This window comes from Microtus ochrogaster, chromosome 16, assembly GCF_000317375.1.
Source record: "Microtus ochrogaster isolate Prairie Vole_2 chromosome 16, MicOch1.0, whole genome shotgun sequence".
Taxonomy (NCBI): domain Eukaryota; kingdom Metazoa; phylum Chordata; class Mammalia; order Rodentia; family Cricetidae; genus Microtus; species Microtus ochrogaster.
Genome location: NC_022018.1, coordinates 31,572,118 through 31,588,648, shown reverse-complemented (window position 1 = coordinate 31,588,648; position 16,531 = coordinate 31,572,118). Strand labels below are relative to the sequence as shown.

At 43.7% G+C, this 16,531-nt stretch overlaps 1 protein-coding gene across 5 annotated transcripts in view; it reads right to left on the bottom strand.

Annotated features, from left to right (window-relative positions):
- Positions 1-16,531, bottom strand: part of Gpld1 (glycosylphosphatidylinositol specific phospholipase D1) — a 55,282-nt gene that overhangs the window by 37,394 nt on the left and 1,357 nt on the right. For 3 of the 5 annotated variants that reach the window (XM_005354982.2, XM_026783033.1, XM_026783031.1), the window contains exons 2-5: positions 11,904-12,190; positions 11,210-11,516; positions 6,853-6,908; positions 2,654-2,732 (exon numbers count right to left, since the gene is read on the bottom strand). In XM_005354982.2, coding sequence (XP_005355039.1) covers positions 2,654-2,732; positions 6,853-6,908; positions 11,210-11,306 — 232 coding nt within the window. In that variant the 5' untranslated portion in view covers positions 11,307-11,516; positions 11,904-12,190. Of the gene's footprint in view, positions 1-2,653; positions 2,733-6,852; positions 6,911-11,209; positions 11,517-11,903; positions 12,191-16,531 lie in introns of those variants that run through there. The other 2 variants (XM_026783032.1, XM_026783034.1) reach the window with 2 other exon arrangements.

Here is a 16,531-nt window from a genome sequence, read left to right as displayed (position 1 = left end):
ATAGATAGATAGATAGATAGATAGATGATTGATAGATAGATGATAGATAGATAGATAGATAGATAGATAGATAGATAGATAGATAGATAGATAGATAGACGATAGGTTTGCTGGCCTTGTCCACACTTTTCAGAACCATGTTTGTGTAGGCCAGTACGCATTGAATACTGCTTCTTAAATTTAGTGATCAAAATATCCTTTTCTCTTTCTCATGTGTAATCTTTCAAGGGACTGTCAGAAAATCAAGGGACAATGGCACTCCCTGAACGCTACTTAAGAAATGCCAAGTGAGAAACAGTAGGTTAAAAATAAGAGCTACGACCCACAGGCAAAAACGATGGAATTGCAGAATGACAGACTGAGAGGATGTGAAAGTCTGAATGTAATTGGTCCCCATTTTCTAACAGGGAGTGGCACTATTAGGAGGTGTGGCTTTGCTGACATGGGTATGACCTTGTCAGAGGAAGAATGTCACTGTTGGGGCGCCTTTGTGGTTTCCTATGCTCAGGATACCGCCCAGTGTCTCAGTTGACTTCCTGTTGCCTACAAGTCGTAAGACTCTCAGTTACACCTGCCTGCACTCCGCCATGCTCCCAGTCATGGTAATGGACTGAACCTCTGAAACTGTAAGCGAGCAATTAAATGCTTTCATTTATAAGGGTTGCTGTGATCATAGTGTCTCTTTACAACAATAAAAATCCTAACTAAGACAGGGGAAAACAGAAAGAAGTATTTATAAATACAAGAAATGCCAAGCTTAGCGGTCTGGATTCCTGAGTACAGAGACAGTAGCACCTTAGCATTTCACGATGTTAAATTGAGGGCGGTCCTTACAGGTGTCTTACAAGAAAACGAACACCACAATGAGATAAGAGTGAAAACCCCATGCAGACTGAATTAATCAACCTGGACCAGACTTTGGGGAGTCTAATAACAGCTAATTTATTCCCTATGTATTTAAGCCCATCACAATTTGGGGGAAAAAAGTGTTCTGGTGTAACACTATCCCTCTTGCACAAGGAAGCATAATTATATTGAAACTCAACTCAGAGTACATGTTGTTTCCTCCACGAAGATGGGTTCTATAGCTAGCTAGCTATACTAGCTTAAGGGCCTAAGGGTCTGACCTGGACTCCATCATACAAATTGTGTAGAGGTCATTTGGGCTATTAGCTACCTCTGGTCCTGATTGTGGAAGCTTGGGAGAGCCTCTGGCTATCAGGGTCATTTAGATAACTAGCCAATTCCAGTTTTGGTTATAAGAACTTAATATGGCCTGGCCCAACAGATAACACAAATCACTGGGCTGTTAATCATTTCCAAGTCTCAGCTTTCTGGATGGAAGAACAGGTTTTTCATCTTTTCAATTGAAAAGACAATCCTGTATGCTTAACATTTCTGGTTTCTGTGGAGATCCGTGGGCTCAAACACTTTTGTGCTAGGCTCCCGACTAAATGCCACCCCTAGATTGTTGAGAAATGGGATTTAAAACAATAGATAATCCTGAGGCACCAGAAATGGTTTCCATGGTGATCTGATGACCCAATGAAGTGGAAGATCAACCCTTCAGATCTCTACCAACTTCCACCGGGCAGGGTAACTCCAACAGTACCTGTTTCAGCCAGTTTCTTTGTGCCCTGGCTTGGTTTGGTTTGGTTGGGTTGGGATTGGCAATGGACAGAATGAATTAGGAGATGAGAGAAAAGGAGGAGATGGAAAGTCTGGTTATTTACATTCTCAGTTCCTCTGCTGTAGGGTCGAAGTGGGCTGGCTATGACCCTTAGCTACAAATTCCACTCCGGTCAAGTGGCCCTCTCCAGGAAGATCTCCCACCAGGAAGCAGTAACCACGCCCCTGCACTGTCTATGGTGAGTCCTTACACTGTCCAAGCCTCAAATTCCCCTCAATGTACTCAGCAAGCTTAGATCCTCACAGCACTGGCCAGTGATCTCGCTAATACCAAGAACAGCCCAGAGAGAGGGTTACTGTAGAGCAGACACAGAAGTGAGGCTGTAGGTAACCTTTGGAAAGCTGCACGCTGACAGACACAGAGGGACTGCCACTGAGCACCAAAGCAAGCAGAGACATCTAGACCAGGCATGAAGCCGAGATGTCACTGATGAACAATCATTTCACAAATGTGTGTTTATATATAAAGTTGTATTTCATTTTCATTTATGTACATGCGTTTGTCTGTATCTGATATGCACGTGGGTGCAGGTACCTGTCGAGGCCAGAAAAAGGTGTCAGATCCCTTAGAGCCCAAGTTACAGGTAGTTATGAGCCACCTAACATGGGTGCTGAGAACCAAAACCCCATCTTCTGCAAGAGCAAAGGACGCTTTTAACCACTGAGTTGTCTCCCCAGCCCATGAATAGTCATATTTTTTTAAATATTTATTTATTTATTTAATTTATTATATATACAATATTCTGTCTTCTTTCTTTGGTACAGGCCAGAAGAGGGCACCAGACCTCATTACAGATGGTTGTGAGCCACCATGTGGTTGCTGGGAATTGAACTCAGGACCTTTGGAAGAGCAGGCAATGCTCTTAACCTCTGAGCCATCTCTCCAGCCCCGAATATACATATTTTAAAGTCAATCCTGTTAACCAGTAAATGTGGCATCATTCCTCTGAAAACCCTCCCTTACCTCGTTTGCAGATGCTAGGGTAAAAGGCATCAGGAAACACCGTCCCAGCCTGGTATGCATCCTGGTGTTCTAAAAGCAACTGAGGAACAAGAGAACGCAGAAATTAGAGGGAGGAACTGGCAGACTGGGAGAAGTCAGCCCGGTGCCTTTCTAGCTATGAGAGACTAGAACTACACTGGATACGGGCAGAATGAAGAAAAAAGGTGGACAGGAGTGATTAAAATGTTAAAAAAAAAACATGTATATTTCACCAGAATGCAGTGCATATCATATATAACCTCAGGGCCTTTCCTGCATAACAGTTTAGAAAGTAGCAAAAGCTGCCGGTTTAAATTTTACCATCTTTTGTTTTCTACTTTCGTTTCTCTAATGGAGTAAAATTCCCCTAAAACTATTTTAAATTTTTATTTCTTTAAGTGTTTTGGTTTTCTGAAAAAATGTAGCCCAGCTAGCAGGAACTTGCTACCTGCAGCCAAAGGTGACCTCGATCTCCTAAGCCTCTTGCCTTCACCTCCAGAGTTCTGGGGTTACAGCCTGTACCAAACACCATACCTGGCCTTCCCTAAGACTATTCAGCTGTTCCAAAATTGGTTTAGGACAAGACTTTCAATGATCTACAGTGAAATAAGAAAAATACAGATACACACACACAAACACATACACACCCGCCAAGTGGTTGATGATACCCACTTTTAACCCTAACACTTGGGAGGTAGAGGCAGGTGGATCTCTGTAAGTTTGAGACCAGCCTGGTCTACAGAGTGAGATCCAGGACAGCCAGAGCTACACAGCCAGTTCCTTTGTTCCTGGTCTTTAATCCCTTTCTGGCTAAGCTGGATCAAGGGGTTTCTGCAAAGGGGCAGTGAAGGACACAATCCACAGTTAAGTTTGGAGGTATAATTGTTTTGTTTTTCTTTTTTAAAAATTTATTTATTTAGTGTGTGTGTGTGTGTGTGTGTGTGTGTGTGTGTGTGTGTGTGTATGGATGTGTGCTACAGCACACATGGGGAGGTCAGAGGGCAGCTTCCAGGAGCAAGTTCCCTCCATCCCCATGGGTTCTAGGGCTCAAACCCCCGGTCATTAGCCTTGGTACAGAGTACCTCTACCCACTGAGACATCTCACCAACTAGATGACTGGACTTCTGCCACTTAAAAATCATAGGTAACAAGTTTTAGAGACAGTTGAGTGGTTAAAGGCTCTGGCTGCTGTTCCAAAGACCAGAGTTCAATTTCCAGTACTCCATCAGGAAGATCACAGTTGCCTGTAACTCCAGCTCCAAGAGATCTGACACCCTCTTATGGCCTCCACAGGCACATGTTCACATGTGGCATACACACACACACACACACACACACACAGAGACGAGCGCATGTAGGCATGCATGCACATACACATACATACACATATAACATACATTTTCAAAAAGCATAAAATAATCTTAGCAGCTCTGTTTTAGGAGCTTGATGTTTAGGAGCTTTCTGACACATCAAGGGAAAGGTAACCATTACAATAAACCATTATCAGGCATAGGCTATTACAGATGAGGTCATAGAAAAGTTTTGACTCTCATGAAATACATTGAACCTTATTAATAAGTTAATATCTAAAAGGCCTAGTTTAACCTAGAGTGAAGTACCCTTTTGTGAGACAGGGTCACTCACAACCTAGGCTTGCTTTGAAGCTATGCAGTCAAGGGAGATCTTGAACTGACCCTTCTACCTCAACTTCCCACTTCCGGGAATGGCAGGTGTTCACTACCCTGCCCAGCCCAACTTTGTTTATCTACCAAACTGGCAAGGGAGAAAAGAATAAAAAGTAAACCATAAAAGCAAAACCTCTATCAAATCTGAATACTTATCAAATGTTTCCAGTAAAACAGAAGAAGGACTAAGGCTGGTTTTGTGCACTATGAAGTACACATCCATGAATGTGGTTTTTGCACATGCCTCCTGTCACGTGCCTTCCACAGAAAGTGGAATGTAAAAAATTTCCCTGCCCCCAGCAGCTCCCAGAAATTCTAACTTAAAGGTGGTGACATTTCGGCCTGAGTCTGGCCCTAAAGAAATGCTCGCCTTATCCTGTCTGATAAGGAAGTACAGTTGAGCAACCTGCGCATCGATTGCTGGCCTTTTCCACCCGAGCAGGGAATGTTAAATCAGACTCCTTGATGATGCTGTCCAGCTTCCACCCGCGCGATGACACCTCCATAGAATTCCAGAGGACAGCTGGGCTCAAGGAAGCCTGAAGGACTCATAACAATAGCTTATCCTGAGCCAGAGAGATAGCATGCACCTCCTCTCAAAACACACACAAGATAGATAAATCAACAGAATAAACAAAACTTATTTAAGGATCTCATTATGGAACTAGGAAGTGGTGCAGCCCCAGCTCAATGGGGAGGATGCATTCTGAGTTCTTCTGAATTCAAGCTGGTGTTTGAACTTGCCGCAAGCTGTGAGAGCCAAAATTACATTTTAAGTTTTAATTAATATGCCTTGGAGATCCACGAAACAAAAAGATGCCTCTGATCTGCAAGCCCCTTACCCAAGGGCAGATAGTCCCTGACACACTGGAAGCTACTATTTAGGGGAGATAATGACCCACATGTTTCTCACTCCCCAAAACAAGTCTGTTAGACCCATCTGCACCGGATGTGCTTGATCATATATAGGCAGGACGTTCACAGGAAGGAAATAAGTCAGGATGGACACTTGTCCCTGATTGGATGTAGGCTGGAGGTACAGCAGGATTTATGCTTGTCCCTGATTGGACCTGAAGGGAAATACTTAAGCTGCTACAAAACTTGATTCGGGACCATTCTGCCCCCCACCCAGGAATTCAGAGATGGACCTGACCAGTATTTAATTAAAGTTTGCTCCAAATTTGGCTTTCAACTGTGGTAGTAGTCTTATTCTCAATTCGTGGGATTAACAATGCCTGGCTATCCACCTGCCTTTCTTTTTACATTTAGTTATGTGTGCATGTGTGCCATTGGCCATATGTAGAGGTCAGAGAACAACGTTCAGAAGTAGGTTTTTCCTTCCACTGTCTGGGTTCTAGGATCAGACTCAGGCTGGCAGGCTCAGCAGCAAGCACCTTTACCTGTTGAGCCATCTCCTCAGACCAGTGGTCTGAGTTAGTTCTGATGACACAAGAGACTGCCAACCACTGTTACCAGTGTCGGTCTTTAAGACCCATCTTTGCCGTAGAACGTTATGTATTATCATTATTATTATTATTCAACTAGAAGTAGTGCATAGGGACACAATGGGTTAAACTGACTATATATGATGGGCACAGGTGACCCATCATACAGTCCTATAGGTGAAAGGAGACACAGAAATAACACGCTTCTTCATAAAGATCTCTGGCTTCTGAGTTCAAGCTGAGGCCACAACTCTTATCTAGAACATGCATGGCCCTGGGTTCAATTTCCAGCAATATATTCTAGACACACACACACACACACACACGCACACACACACACACCAGAGAGAGAGAGAGAGAGAGAGAGAGAGAGAGAGAGAGAGAGAGATTCTGCTCCTCCTGATGATAAAGATGTGGACAACATATAGTGATGAAAAGTAGAAAATGAATGAGTGGTTTCTCTCAAGTGTGACCTCTCTTTATAAGAAAACAATTATATAAAAAATATTTCAAGGACCAGGCATGTAGCTCACTAGTAAAGTTATTGCCTAGCATGCACAAGACCCTAGATTCTATACCAACTATCACAAAAAGCAAAGAAACATGTTTTTAAATTATAAATTATATTACCTACATATTTAAATTTTAAATATTAATATATGTAGTATATTAAAATGTTTAAAATTGATAGACATATTTATTTGTATACATACATAGTGACTGAGTGGCACTGGAGGAGATGTGTACCTTTTTCTTTTTAACTTTTTTTTTCTTTATTTATTATGTATACAACATTCTGCCTCCATGTATGCCCACATGCCAGAGGAGGGCGCCATGTGGTTGCTGGGAATTGAACTCAGGACCTTTGGAAGAGCAGGCAATGCTCTTAACCGCTGAGCCATCTCTCCAGCCCCGAGATGTGTACCTTTTAACCACAACATTAGCTTTATAAAGACATAAGGACAACTCTTAGGATTAAAGATGTTTAGACTTTTGTTTGACACCCACAGAGGGAAACGTATGTACAGTCAACAGAAATCCAGCTCCCTACCTCTTTGTAGTTAATGTGTCCATTTTGAAGCTGAAGAAACTCCAGAGCCCTGTGTCCTGAAAGAAATGAATATCATACAAGCTAAATTCAACTGTACTTACCAGAGCCGGGCGGTGGTGGCGCACGCCTTTAATCCCAGCACTCGGGAGGCAGAGGCAGGCAGATCTCTGTGAGTTCGAGGCCAGCCTGGTCTACAAGAGCTAGTGCCAGGACAGGCTCCAAAGCTACAGAGAAACCCTGTCTCAAAAAAAAACAAAAACAAAACAAAAAACAAAAACAAAAAAAAACTGTACTTACCAGAGATCATTTTTAAAAGATTTCTTTTAAATTATGTGTGTGTGTGTGGTATGGTTATACACACATGAGTGAAGTTACCCATGGAAGCTAGAAGAGGGCATAGGATCCCCTGGAGCTGGAGTTATACACAGTTGTGAGCCCCCCAGCATGGAGGCTTAGAAGTGAGCTTGGGTCATGTGCAAGAGCAAGAAGCACTTTCACCTGACAAACCACCTCTCTAGCTCCGTAGAGATCAGTTTTGAGGGAAACAGAATTTCAGAGTTGCAAACTATAGAGAGAACTGGAAACAAAAAGTAAGTTTGTATTCCCTTGAGGTTTTCTTTACACATAACTGTTTTGTTTGTCTGTCTGTCTGTCTGTCTGTCTGTTTGAGACAGGGCCTCTCGGTGCAGCCCTGACAGGCATGGAACTCTGTAGACCACACTGGCCTTGAGCTCTCAGAGATCCACCTGCCTCCTTCCAAGTGCTAGGATTAAAAGCATCCTTCCCCATGCCTGGCTAAGGTATAATTGTTCCAAAAATATTTATGTCATCAGAATACAAATCAAATTTATGTGGAAATTTAAAATTTCTGCTTAATTAACTATGACCTTGGACAAGTTACCCAACATTGCAGGCCTCAGTTCCCTCTATGTGAAATGAAAACAAAATGCTACCTTACAGGTTGGTTGAGGGAACCACAGAAAGCACATGCTGAGTGAGGACAGTAGCAGCCATTTGGGAGGAGCTGGGAAAACAGAAACTCTCATGGTATTTGCCTCAGAACTGAGAAAATAAATATAAACACAAAATACAAGAAAAGCTCAAAGCATGCCTGACCCCCGAGTGTATTTCACGATTGAAATACTTTGAAAGGACAAGGTTACCACAGAAAACTGCCTAGTCTACTACCCACCCACTCCCCCCCCCACACACACACATAAAGAGATTCAAACTGAATCTTAGCATCAGTGGAAGGGCTGACATTCCTGGGAACACATGCAATGGCAATGGCAACACCTAATTTCTACTGTGAATTACATTCACTTTTTAAAAGATTTATTTTTTATGTGTATGAGGTTCTGCCTACATACATGTCTATGCACCACATGCATCTGGTGCCTTCATAGGCCAGACGAGGGTGATGGATCCCTAGAGTGTAGACAGTAATTAGAGCTCATATGGGCGCTACAAAGCAAACCCAGGTCCTCTGAAAAGGCAATCAGTTTTCTTAATTGCTGAGCCATCGCTCCAGCCCTGAATCACATTTATTTTTTTTTAATTCACATACCAAATTAAAAAACAAAACCACCCCTCTACTGTATTCATTGATACCCTAACAGTCAAGTCATAAAACATACAAATAATATGGATGTAAGATTCCAGTGTTTCCCAACACAAACCACTGAACAAGGATAATTCTAATAACAGATTGACATAAATGCCAATCTTCTACTCAGGCCTCACATAAAAATGAAAAAAATAAAAAAAAACGAACTAGCTATATCATCTAAGTTGTTGGTAAATATAAGGTGAAATTTCAATTGCCTTTTATATGAAAAACCTTAGAATTTGTGCAGGTTCTATTTCTTGTATGTCTGTGGACATCGATCTTTTTTTTTGAAAAAGGGCTTCACCTTGTAACCTAAGCTGGCCTGGAACTCACAATGATCCTCCTGCCTATGCCTCTCCATTGCTGGAACTACAAGTATAAACCACCACCTGACTGGATATGTTCAAATACCCATTAGGACTTACGTGTCCATTAGGCACCAACACAGAAACTCCAAGGTTTTTTTGTTGTTGTTGTTTGTTTGTTTTACTCCAGGATTTAAATAGTCATTTTCATTTACCTATGCTCCCTTAGAGTGCCTGTCACTTTAGAGTTGGAAGAGCCTTCAGAATTCAGGAGTTTGCCCCCTCCCAGCCTTGTGGGACACTCCACTGCCACGGGCTGCTCAGAACCACACATCCAGTTTACAGCAGGACTGTCTAATAGCTGAGATCGGTGTCCTTTCCCGTTGCTTCCCGACTCCCTTTCAGTAGTGATGTTTGATAGAAAGAAGATCAGGCTCGTTGTCAAGACACAAGTGAGCCTGAAACGGTATTTCCATTTCCTCATCTGCAAACACAGCCCTCTGTGTCTCTTTACACTGGGAACTGCAATCTGAGGGTCCTGCCTGCCACGGCTCAGAGTCTACATCTACTTTGCACTGGTAAATTTTCCTGTCATATCTGTAACCTTGTCACTCTTTGTAACTGATAGAGGTGGCATAAGTATGAAATAATATCATCTTTATTGAAATAGAAGAAAGCCCAGAACATTAAACCTACCTTAAATTAGTCTTAAAATTGCTGTAGAATGCATTCCTACTTTGCTCATATTATGAATTACCTTACACTTTCCACATGTTAAAAAATTTCACAAATACATTTCATAAGATCGAGATCCGTTTGTCAGGAGAGACCCGAACACATGCTTAGGATGGTAGCTAAGTAATGTGATGAGTATTTCAATTAGCTTATCAACATATCAGATCTCATACCTTAAATATATACAGTTTATTTTTGGTCAATTATACCTTAGCAAAGCTAGAAAAAGGGAAGTCTGAAAAAAAAAAAAAAGCCCTCCTGTTTTCACTTATTCAAATCCAGTCTATCCTGGTCTGATTCTATTGCTGAAATAAACACCATGGCCAAAAGTGACTTGAGGAGGAAAGATTTTATTGGCTTGCACACCCCAATCACGGGGAAATCAGGGCAGAAACACAAATCAGGAGCCTGCAGACAGGAACTGAAGCAGAGGCCATGGAGGAACAGTGCTTACTGGCTTGCTGGCTTCTAGCTTGTTTGGCTTGCTTTGTTTATATGCCCAGACATCTGCCCACAGTGAACTGAACCTCCCCCATCAATCAGGAATCAGGAAAATGTCCCACAGACTTATCGACAGTCTAATCTGATGGAGGCAATCCCTCAGTTGAAATTCCCTCTTCCCAGAACTGTCTAGGTGGCAATAACTAGCCAGAATTAGATAACTAGTAGATGCCAGATAACCACCTCTGTCCCCAAGGCCAGGCACACTTTAGCGCGTGGCTCTCTTCTGCAGAGCTCCCAATGCTAAGCTGGTCTCCTGTAATATTAGCCACCACTCAGCTTCACCAGTTGCCGTAACTCCCCCGAAGCCAAGCCCCTTAAGGCCAATGGGTAGCACTTAACCCATAGGAAATAATTTAGGTCAGTGATGGAAATTAGGGTGACCTTAAAGCTCAAATGATGTGTCATACACATAAGAGCCATAAACAGTCAATTGACTCAGAGATCCATTCCCATGGCCACACATGACTCTTCACATCTGCCTGGAAAAGCCTGTATAAACGCAACGAAAATAATCTCACGCTCCTGTCATAGGCGTCCACCTTCCTTCTCTCCTAAGACTTTCCTCAGTTCCTTACTGTCCCCTGCCAGGAACACCCAGGGGCCAAACATAAAGGGCCTCAGCTCTCTCTCCTCCCTATCCCTCCATCAAACCCACCTGCTGTTTCCCAGCCCTGAACACTTCCAATCTTGTCTCTGTCTTCTCTGCCTTCTCCACTGTCCAGGCCACTTCCCACAGCAGGGAGAGTTGCGTCAATATGAGAAATAGATTTCCAATCTTTTTCTTAAGCTTACTGATAGATTCTTGTTCTTTTAACACACAAAGAGGGATAGAGAGATAACTCAGGTGTTAATAATGTTCCTGATGGGGACATAATTTAGTCACCAGCACCCATGTTGGGTAGCTCATAACTGCCTATAACTCCAGCTCCAAAGGGATCTGATGCCTCTGACCCCCAGTCACTTACACTCACGTGCACACACCTACACACAAAAAATTAAAACTAATAATCTTGAAAAACTAGCCCAAAGGGACAGGAATGGTGTAGAGCACCCATAAGCCCAGCACTCAAGAGAGGTGGGACAAACACCTCAACTTTGAGACTAGCATGTTCTACGTAGTGAGCTCCAAGTCAGTCAGAGCTACATCAGGAGATCCTGTCTCTAAAACAGAAAGACAGATAGACAAATAAGGCCCAGTACTTACCTATTTCTACGTGTGTTGAGAGGCCACAGGATGAGATTCTAGAGCAGAAACAAGACAGCAGGAGCAGCAGGCCTGACCACAGCTTGCCAGCAGACATGTTGTCATCCTCCCCAGCTGCTCTGCTAATGTGGGGACAAGCCAGGCTGTAGCCAAACTGTGACTCCAAGCTGCAGGCACAGACTCGGTGTGTTCCCTTTACACAGGTTACCGACACAGGAAACCAGGCCTCGTTTCAAAATAGTACTGTTTTCCAATAAAATCAACAGATCAACCACTGTTTAGCTTTTCCAGAACAGCAAACAGACGCCTGAGAGGGGAGAGAAAGCAATCTGCTTTGATCAACAAAGCCTCTTTACCATCCCAGCCACCAGATTTCCCCTCCACACGCAACTGGCACGGCAACCCAAACTCGCCTTCAAGTTTTTTCTAAACAAGATACTTGCCTGTGCTGGTTGATGGCCACTCCATTAGACTGCCTCCTCCTCCATGGGCAGCATCTTGGGCATCCTCTGCTCACACTTAACAGAGTTTCCTCATCCTCCCAAGCCCCAAGTGCATGCTGGGAAAGCTTTTATGGTGATCACCTAGAACCGGCTTCTCTTTTTGTATTTGGCAACAGATACTGACACTTCTCTGTGTTGCACAACCCCAGCCACTCCTGGCCTTCTACTCCGGCTCTTCCAACAGGACTTACCTGAGATGTGTTGCAAGGAAGGATTCCTGCAGCCCAGAGATACTGACTGCACCTGGGAGGTGGAGGCAGGAAGCAGATTAGGGTGAAGAGACAAGGGTCTGGACAATGCTGGGCTCAGAATATACTCATCACGAAGCAGCCAATCAGCAACAGGCAGAGCAAGGGAAGCAATTCGGGTCATTCATGGACATAAATGACGCTGATCTTAACTCGCAGACGATGCATTGTATGTGCTAGAGGCAGGGAGTGCTCCCAAAGGACTGGAGGAGACAGCGTTCATTCTCGGGCTAAGCAAGGGGAAGAGATGAATGAACAAAAGGCAGGATAATTGAAGTCGGCTGGCTGCCAGGCAGTTTGTAATCTTAACTCGTCCCCATTCAAACCCCGGGAAATGAATTCTGTAGTTCTCCTACACCTAGGGACACGGGGCTTCACTGCTTCTAACTACTTTTAAGCCACAGGCTAAAAGTCATTTTCTTGTTTTGTTTTGTTTAATTTGGCTAGCAGGGTGTTTATAAACTTACACCACTTTGTTTACTTTTAGCTTTGTCCATGGGATTTCATGTATGCCAGAATAGCTCTGACCTTATTATGTCGCCAGGAATGACCTTAAATTCCAGATTCTCCTGCTTGTACCTCCCAGTGTTCAAACTGTAGGTATGAGCCAGGGTACCTAGCCAGATTAACGTTTTTAAGTGAGTGAATTCACATATAAATCTAGAATTTTAGTTCTCTACACAAAACAAACTAAAACCTTCAAAGAACTGACTTCCTGAACCAACATTCCTCCGTGATATTACAGTCAGGTGAAGTGGAAGCCAGTTGTCCCTTCAATGAATATGCCCTCCTCAGTGTCCTCTTGTACTAACCATCCACACTAACATGTCCCCCAGACCACTCTGCCTCTCACTCTGAGCCTCCTAAAGTATTCAGGTGAGGTGGCAGGGATGGCAAAGTAGGACTTGAGTAAACTGTAGAACACCCAAGAGTAGCCCGTCAACAACAGAAAATCCGGTGTGGTTGCTCACACTGTAATCCCAGCACTCTAAAGGCAGAACGGGGATTTATAGAAATTTGAGGTTAACCTGGACTACACTGAGACCCTTTCTGAAAAGCAAAGGGCTGTCAAGATGGCAGTGTGTGAAGGCATTTGCTGCCAAGCCTGATGACCTGAGTTCAATCCCCAAGTGAGAATCTATTCCCCACTCACAAACACAAGTAAATAAATGCAGTAAAAATCTTAAAACAACAAAAAAGAAAGCAGAGCCAGGCGGTGGTGGCGCACGCCTTTAATCCCAGCACTCGGGAGGCAGAGGCAGGTGGATCTCTGTGAGTTCGAGACCAGCCTGGTCTACAGAGCTAGTTCCAGGACAGGCTCCAAAGCCACAGAGAAACCCTGTCTCAAAAAAACCAAAAAAAAAGAAAGCAGAAAGAGGACTGCCAAGGATACCAGGGGGGGAAAAATCCTTCCTAAAAGGGCTAAGCAGATACCAGAAAACCAAGCCATACAAAAGCACCAGAGAAAGAAGTAGCTTCCATTACTAACCAACACTAATATCAAATTTCTTGTGTATTTTGTACATTTAAAGTTTAGAATGACTTTATTTATTAATGCAATAAAAAGGAAAGGAAATCTTCACTTAGTACAATGTAATGGTTATGCGAAAATCTTTTTTGGAGTTTTTATGAAGTTTGCGTTACGTTGTAGCCATGAAAACAGGATTGCATGTTTCTCCTCAAGCTATGACTTTAAGAGAAAGCTAAGCTATAGTTCTGTGTCCAGAGAACAATCTGAAACGCTGGGAGATGGTTAGTCACTCAATCACAAGCATGAGGACCCGAGTTTTCATCCTCACCATCCTATAAAAGCCAGGCACAGTGACACACATCTGTAACCCCAGTGCGGGGGAGGCAGAGGCAGGCAGATCCCGGAAGTTCATTGGTCAGCTAGTCTAGTTAAATCAGTGAGTTATAGGCTCAGTGAGAGACCATGTGCAAGTTATCAAAACATGTTTCTGCTTCTCTGTGATTCAGAGACAAGGAGAGTTTCCACCTTATTAGACCACCATGGGCATTGGATGGGGAAATATACAATTCATGTTTAATGGAGATTAGTATACAGTAAGGGCAATATATGTCCACAACTATTATCCAGAAAAAAATTCCCCCTCAAATTCACCATGGATTTCTATTATTTTTCTTTGTTGATTTCTGTTTTGTTTGTTTTTTGTAGTACAGGGGATCAAATCCGGAGCTTCCTTTGTTCTGGGCAAATATCCTATCACTGAGCTACAACACAAGCCCACTTAGATATGCAGTGTAAGACTCGGGTAGTCAGTGTAAGATTGTTTCTAAACACTTAAATACAGATATAAAGCAAAATTTGATGAAGCCTTTGAAATGAAAACAGGTCTCCATGTGCAGATAAATGAGGTACAATATTTTTCATAAGGCACACATATAGTTTAGGCTACTTTCAAACCCCCTATGTAGCAGTTATGCCTTGATTTCTTTTGTTTTTTTAAGTGTGTGTGCGTACCAATGAGGGTGAATGCAGGCATATCTGTGGAGGTCAGACAGCAAGTTTCAGGAATCTCTCTCTCTCTCTCTCTCTCTTTCTCTCTCTCTCTCACACACACACACACACACACACACACACACACACACACACAGAGACATGTCCCTTGTTGAGGTAGGGTCCCTCGAGGCAGGGTCTGCTTCTCTGAGTGGTCCAGGCTAACTGGTGCTTCCTGTCTTCACCTCCTGTCTTGCCACAGGAGTGGTGGGATTGGCAGATATCTGCACTGCATCCATCTCTTTATGTGGTCCTGGAGATTGAACTTGGGTCACTCGGCTTGGGAGGCAAGCACTTTTACCCATGGGCCATCTTCCCAGGCCTTCCTTGAATTCTCGGTCTCCTTGCCTCTACATGTGATGCAGGTGTGAGCCACCAGACCCAGCTTTAGATGTAATTTCAACTAGAGCAGCTCATTTCTCCCATAGTCTAATATGTCACTGACATTACAGGACCAGGACAGCAGCTGGGGAAGTGGACGAAGCCAGGGACTGAGGCCTTAGGAACTGCTCAGCAGGTAAAGGTACCTGCTGCCAAGCCTGATGACCTAAGTTCAAGTCCTGAGACCCACATGGTAGAAGGAGAGAGCCAATCTGGCAACCCTCCCCCTCTCCACACAAATAAATATGTTTTAAAGGCCAGGAACTGGAAACTAATGGTTCCCAGGAGCATATGGAGAAAAGGGAAGCCATCCTCCCTCCCCCAGTGAATTTCTCCTAAGGGTCCTAGTGAGCATACCTACCCAAGGTCTGGGAAACACCAGAAGGCTAGCAGGAATTGTTCCCATTCTAAAGGGAGCTTGGGGGTAGGGGGCACAAAACAGTATGGGACATGGGGCGTGCCACTTCTCAGACTATAGGGATTGTTGTCTTGGTGAACTCCGTCCTTCATCAAATAAGTAAATAAATGGCAGTTTTACTGCAACATTGGCGTGAAGATTAATACAGCAAGATTGTACCTAAATTGGGCTTCCTTTCCCTTCTCAATTTAAAAGAGAGAAACGCTGAGTGGTAGGCTCTTAGGTATCACTCCTGCGGTGCCTGGAGGGCCAGCCAGCTGAGAAGGGGGATAGGAAGGGCTTCAGACATCTTCTCAAGTTAGGGGTGGTGACACATGCCTGGAACCCCAGCACTTGGATTTGCTGAGTTCAAGGCCAGCCTGAGCTACATGGTGCCTTTGAGGTCAACTCTGGCTGCAGAATGAAATCCTGGTTTTGATTTGTTTTGCTTTGTTTTTAAGTTAGAAAGGTGGGTAGTAGGGGAGAGGGTAAGGGAAAGCAGGAGGGAGGGGGGAGAGAGAGACAGAGAGATAAAGAGACAGAAAGACACACAGAGAGAATAAATTCTGGACTGGAAAGTGAGATTCACAGCTGATTTCAAGTTTGGGGCCTCCAGCAATTAAGACCTGGTCTGAAGGAAAGCCCAGACTAGGTAGAATGGACTGTTAGTAGAGCTCCCCCTATAGGCAGCAGGAGAAAACGCCAGATTGGGATAGCCACCGAGGCCCTTCTTGACTCCTCTTCCCAATCCCCTCAACAAAATAGAGGACAAAATAGTAAACAAACACAGGCACATGCGTGTGCACACCATCTGCACACATAATTAAATGCTGTTGTTATGACTTCTGCCAGATGTGACTGGCACAAAGCTAGAAGGCTCTGACTCAGCAAAAGACAAAGTCCACGGTTAAAAGGACATCCTAGGCATTTTGCAAATACAGTATCCTAACTGGGACATGCAGCTCTTGCCTGTAACCCCAGAACTCTAGGAAGGAAGGCTGTGAGATGTAGGTCTTCCTTCTACTAGGGTACATAGTCACGTTTTCTCAATAATTATTATCCTTTTATTAATAAGAGAAAACCCTACGTGCTTTAGAAAGGCCAGCAAGACACTTTCACATAATCTACAGGAAGTGAACATGAACACGAGAAAATGTTAAGTCTTGGCATTTTAAAATAATGCACAGGGGTGGTGGTGGCGCACGCCTTTAATCCCAGCACTCGGGAGGCAGAGGCAGGCAGATCTCTGTGAGTTCGAGACCAGCCTGGTCTACA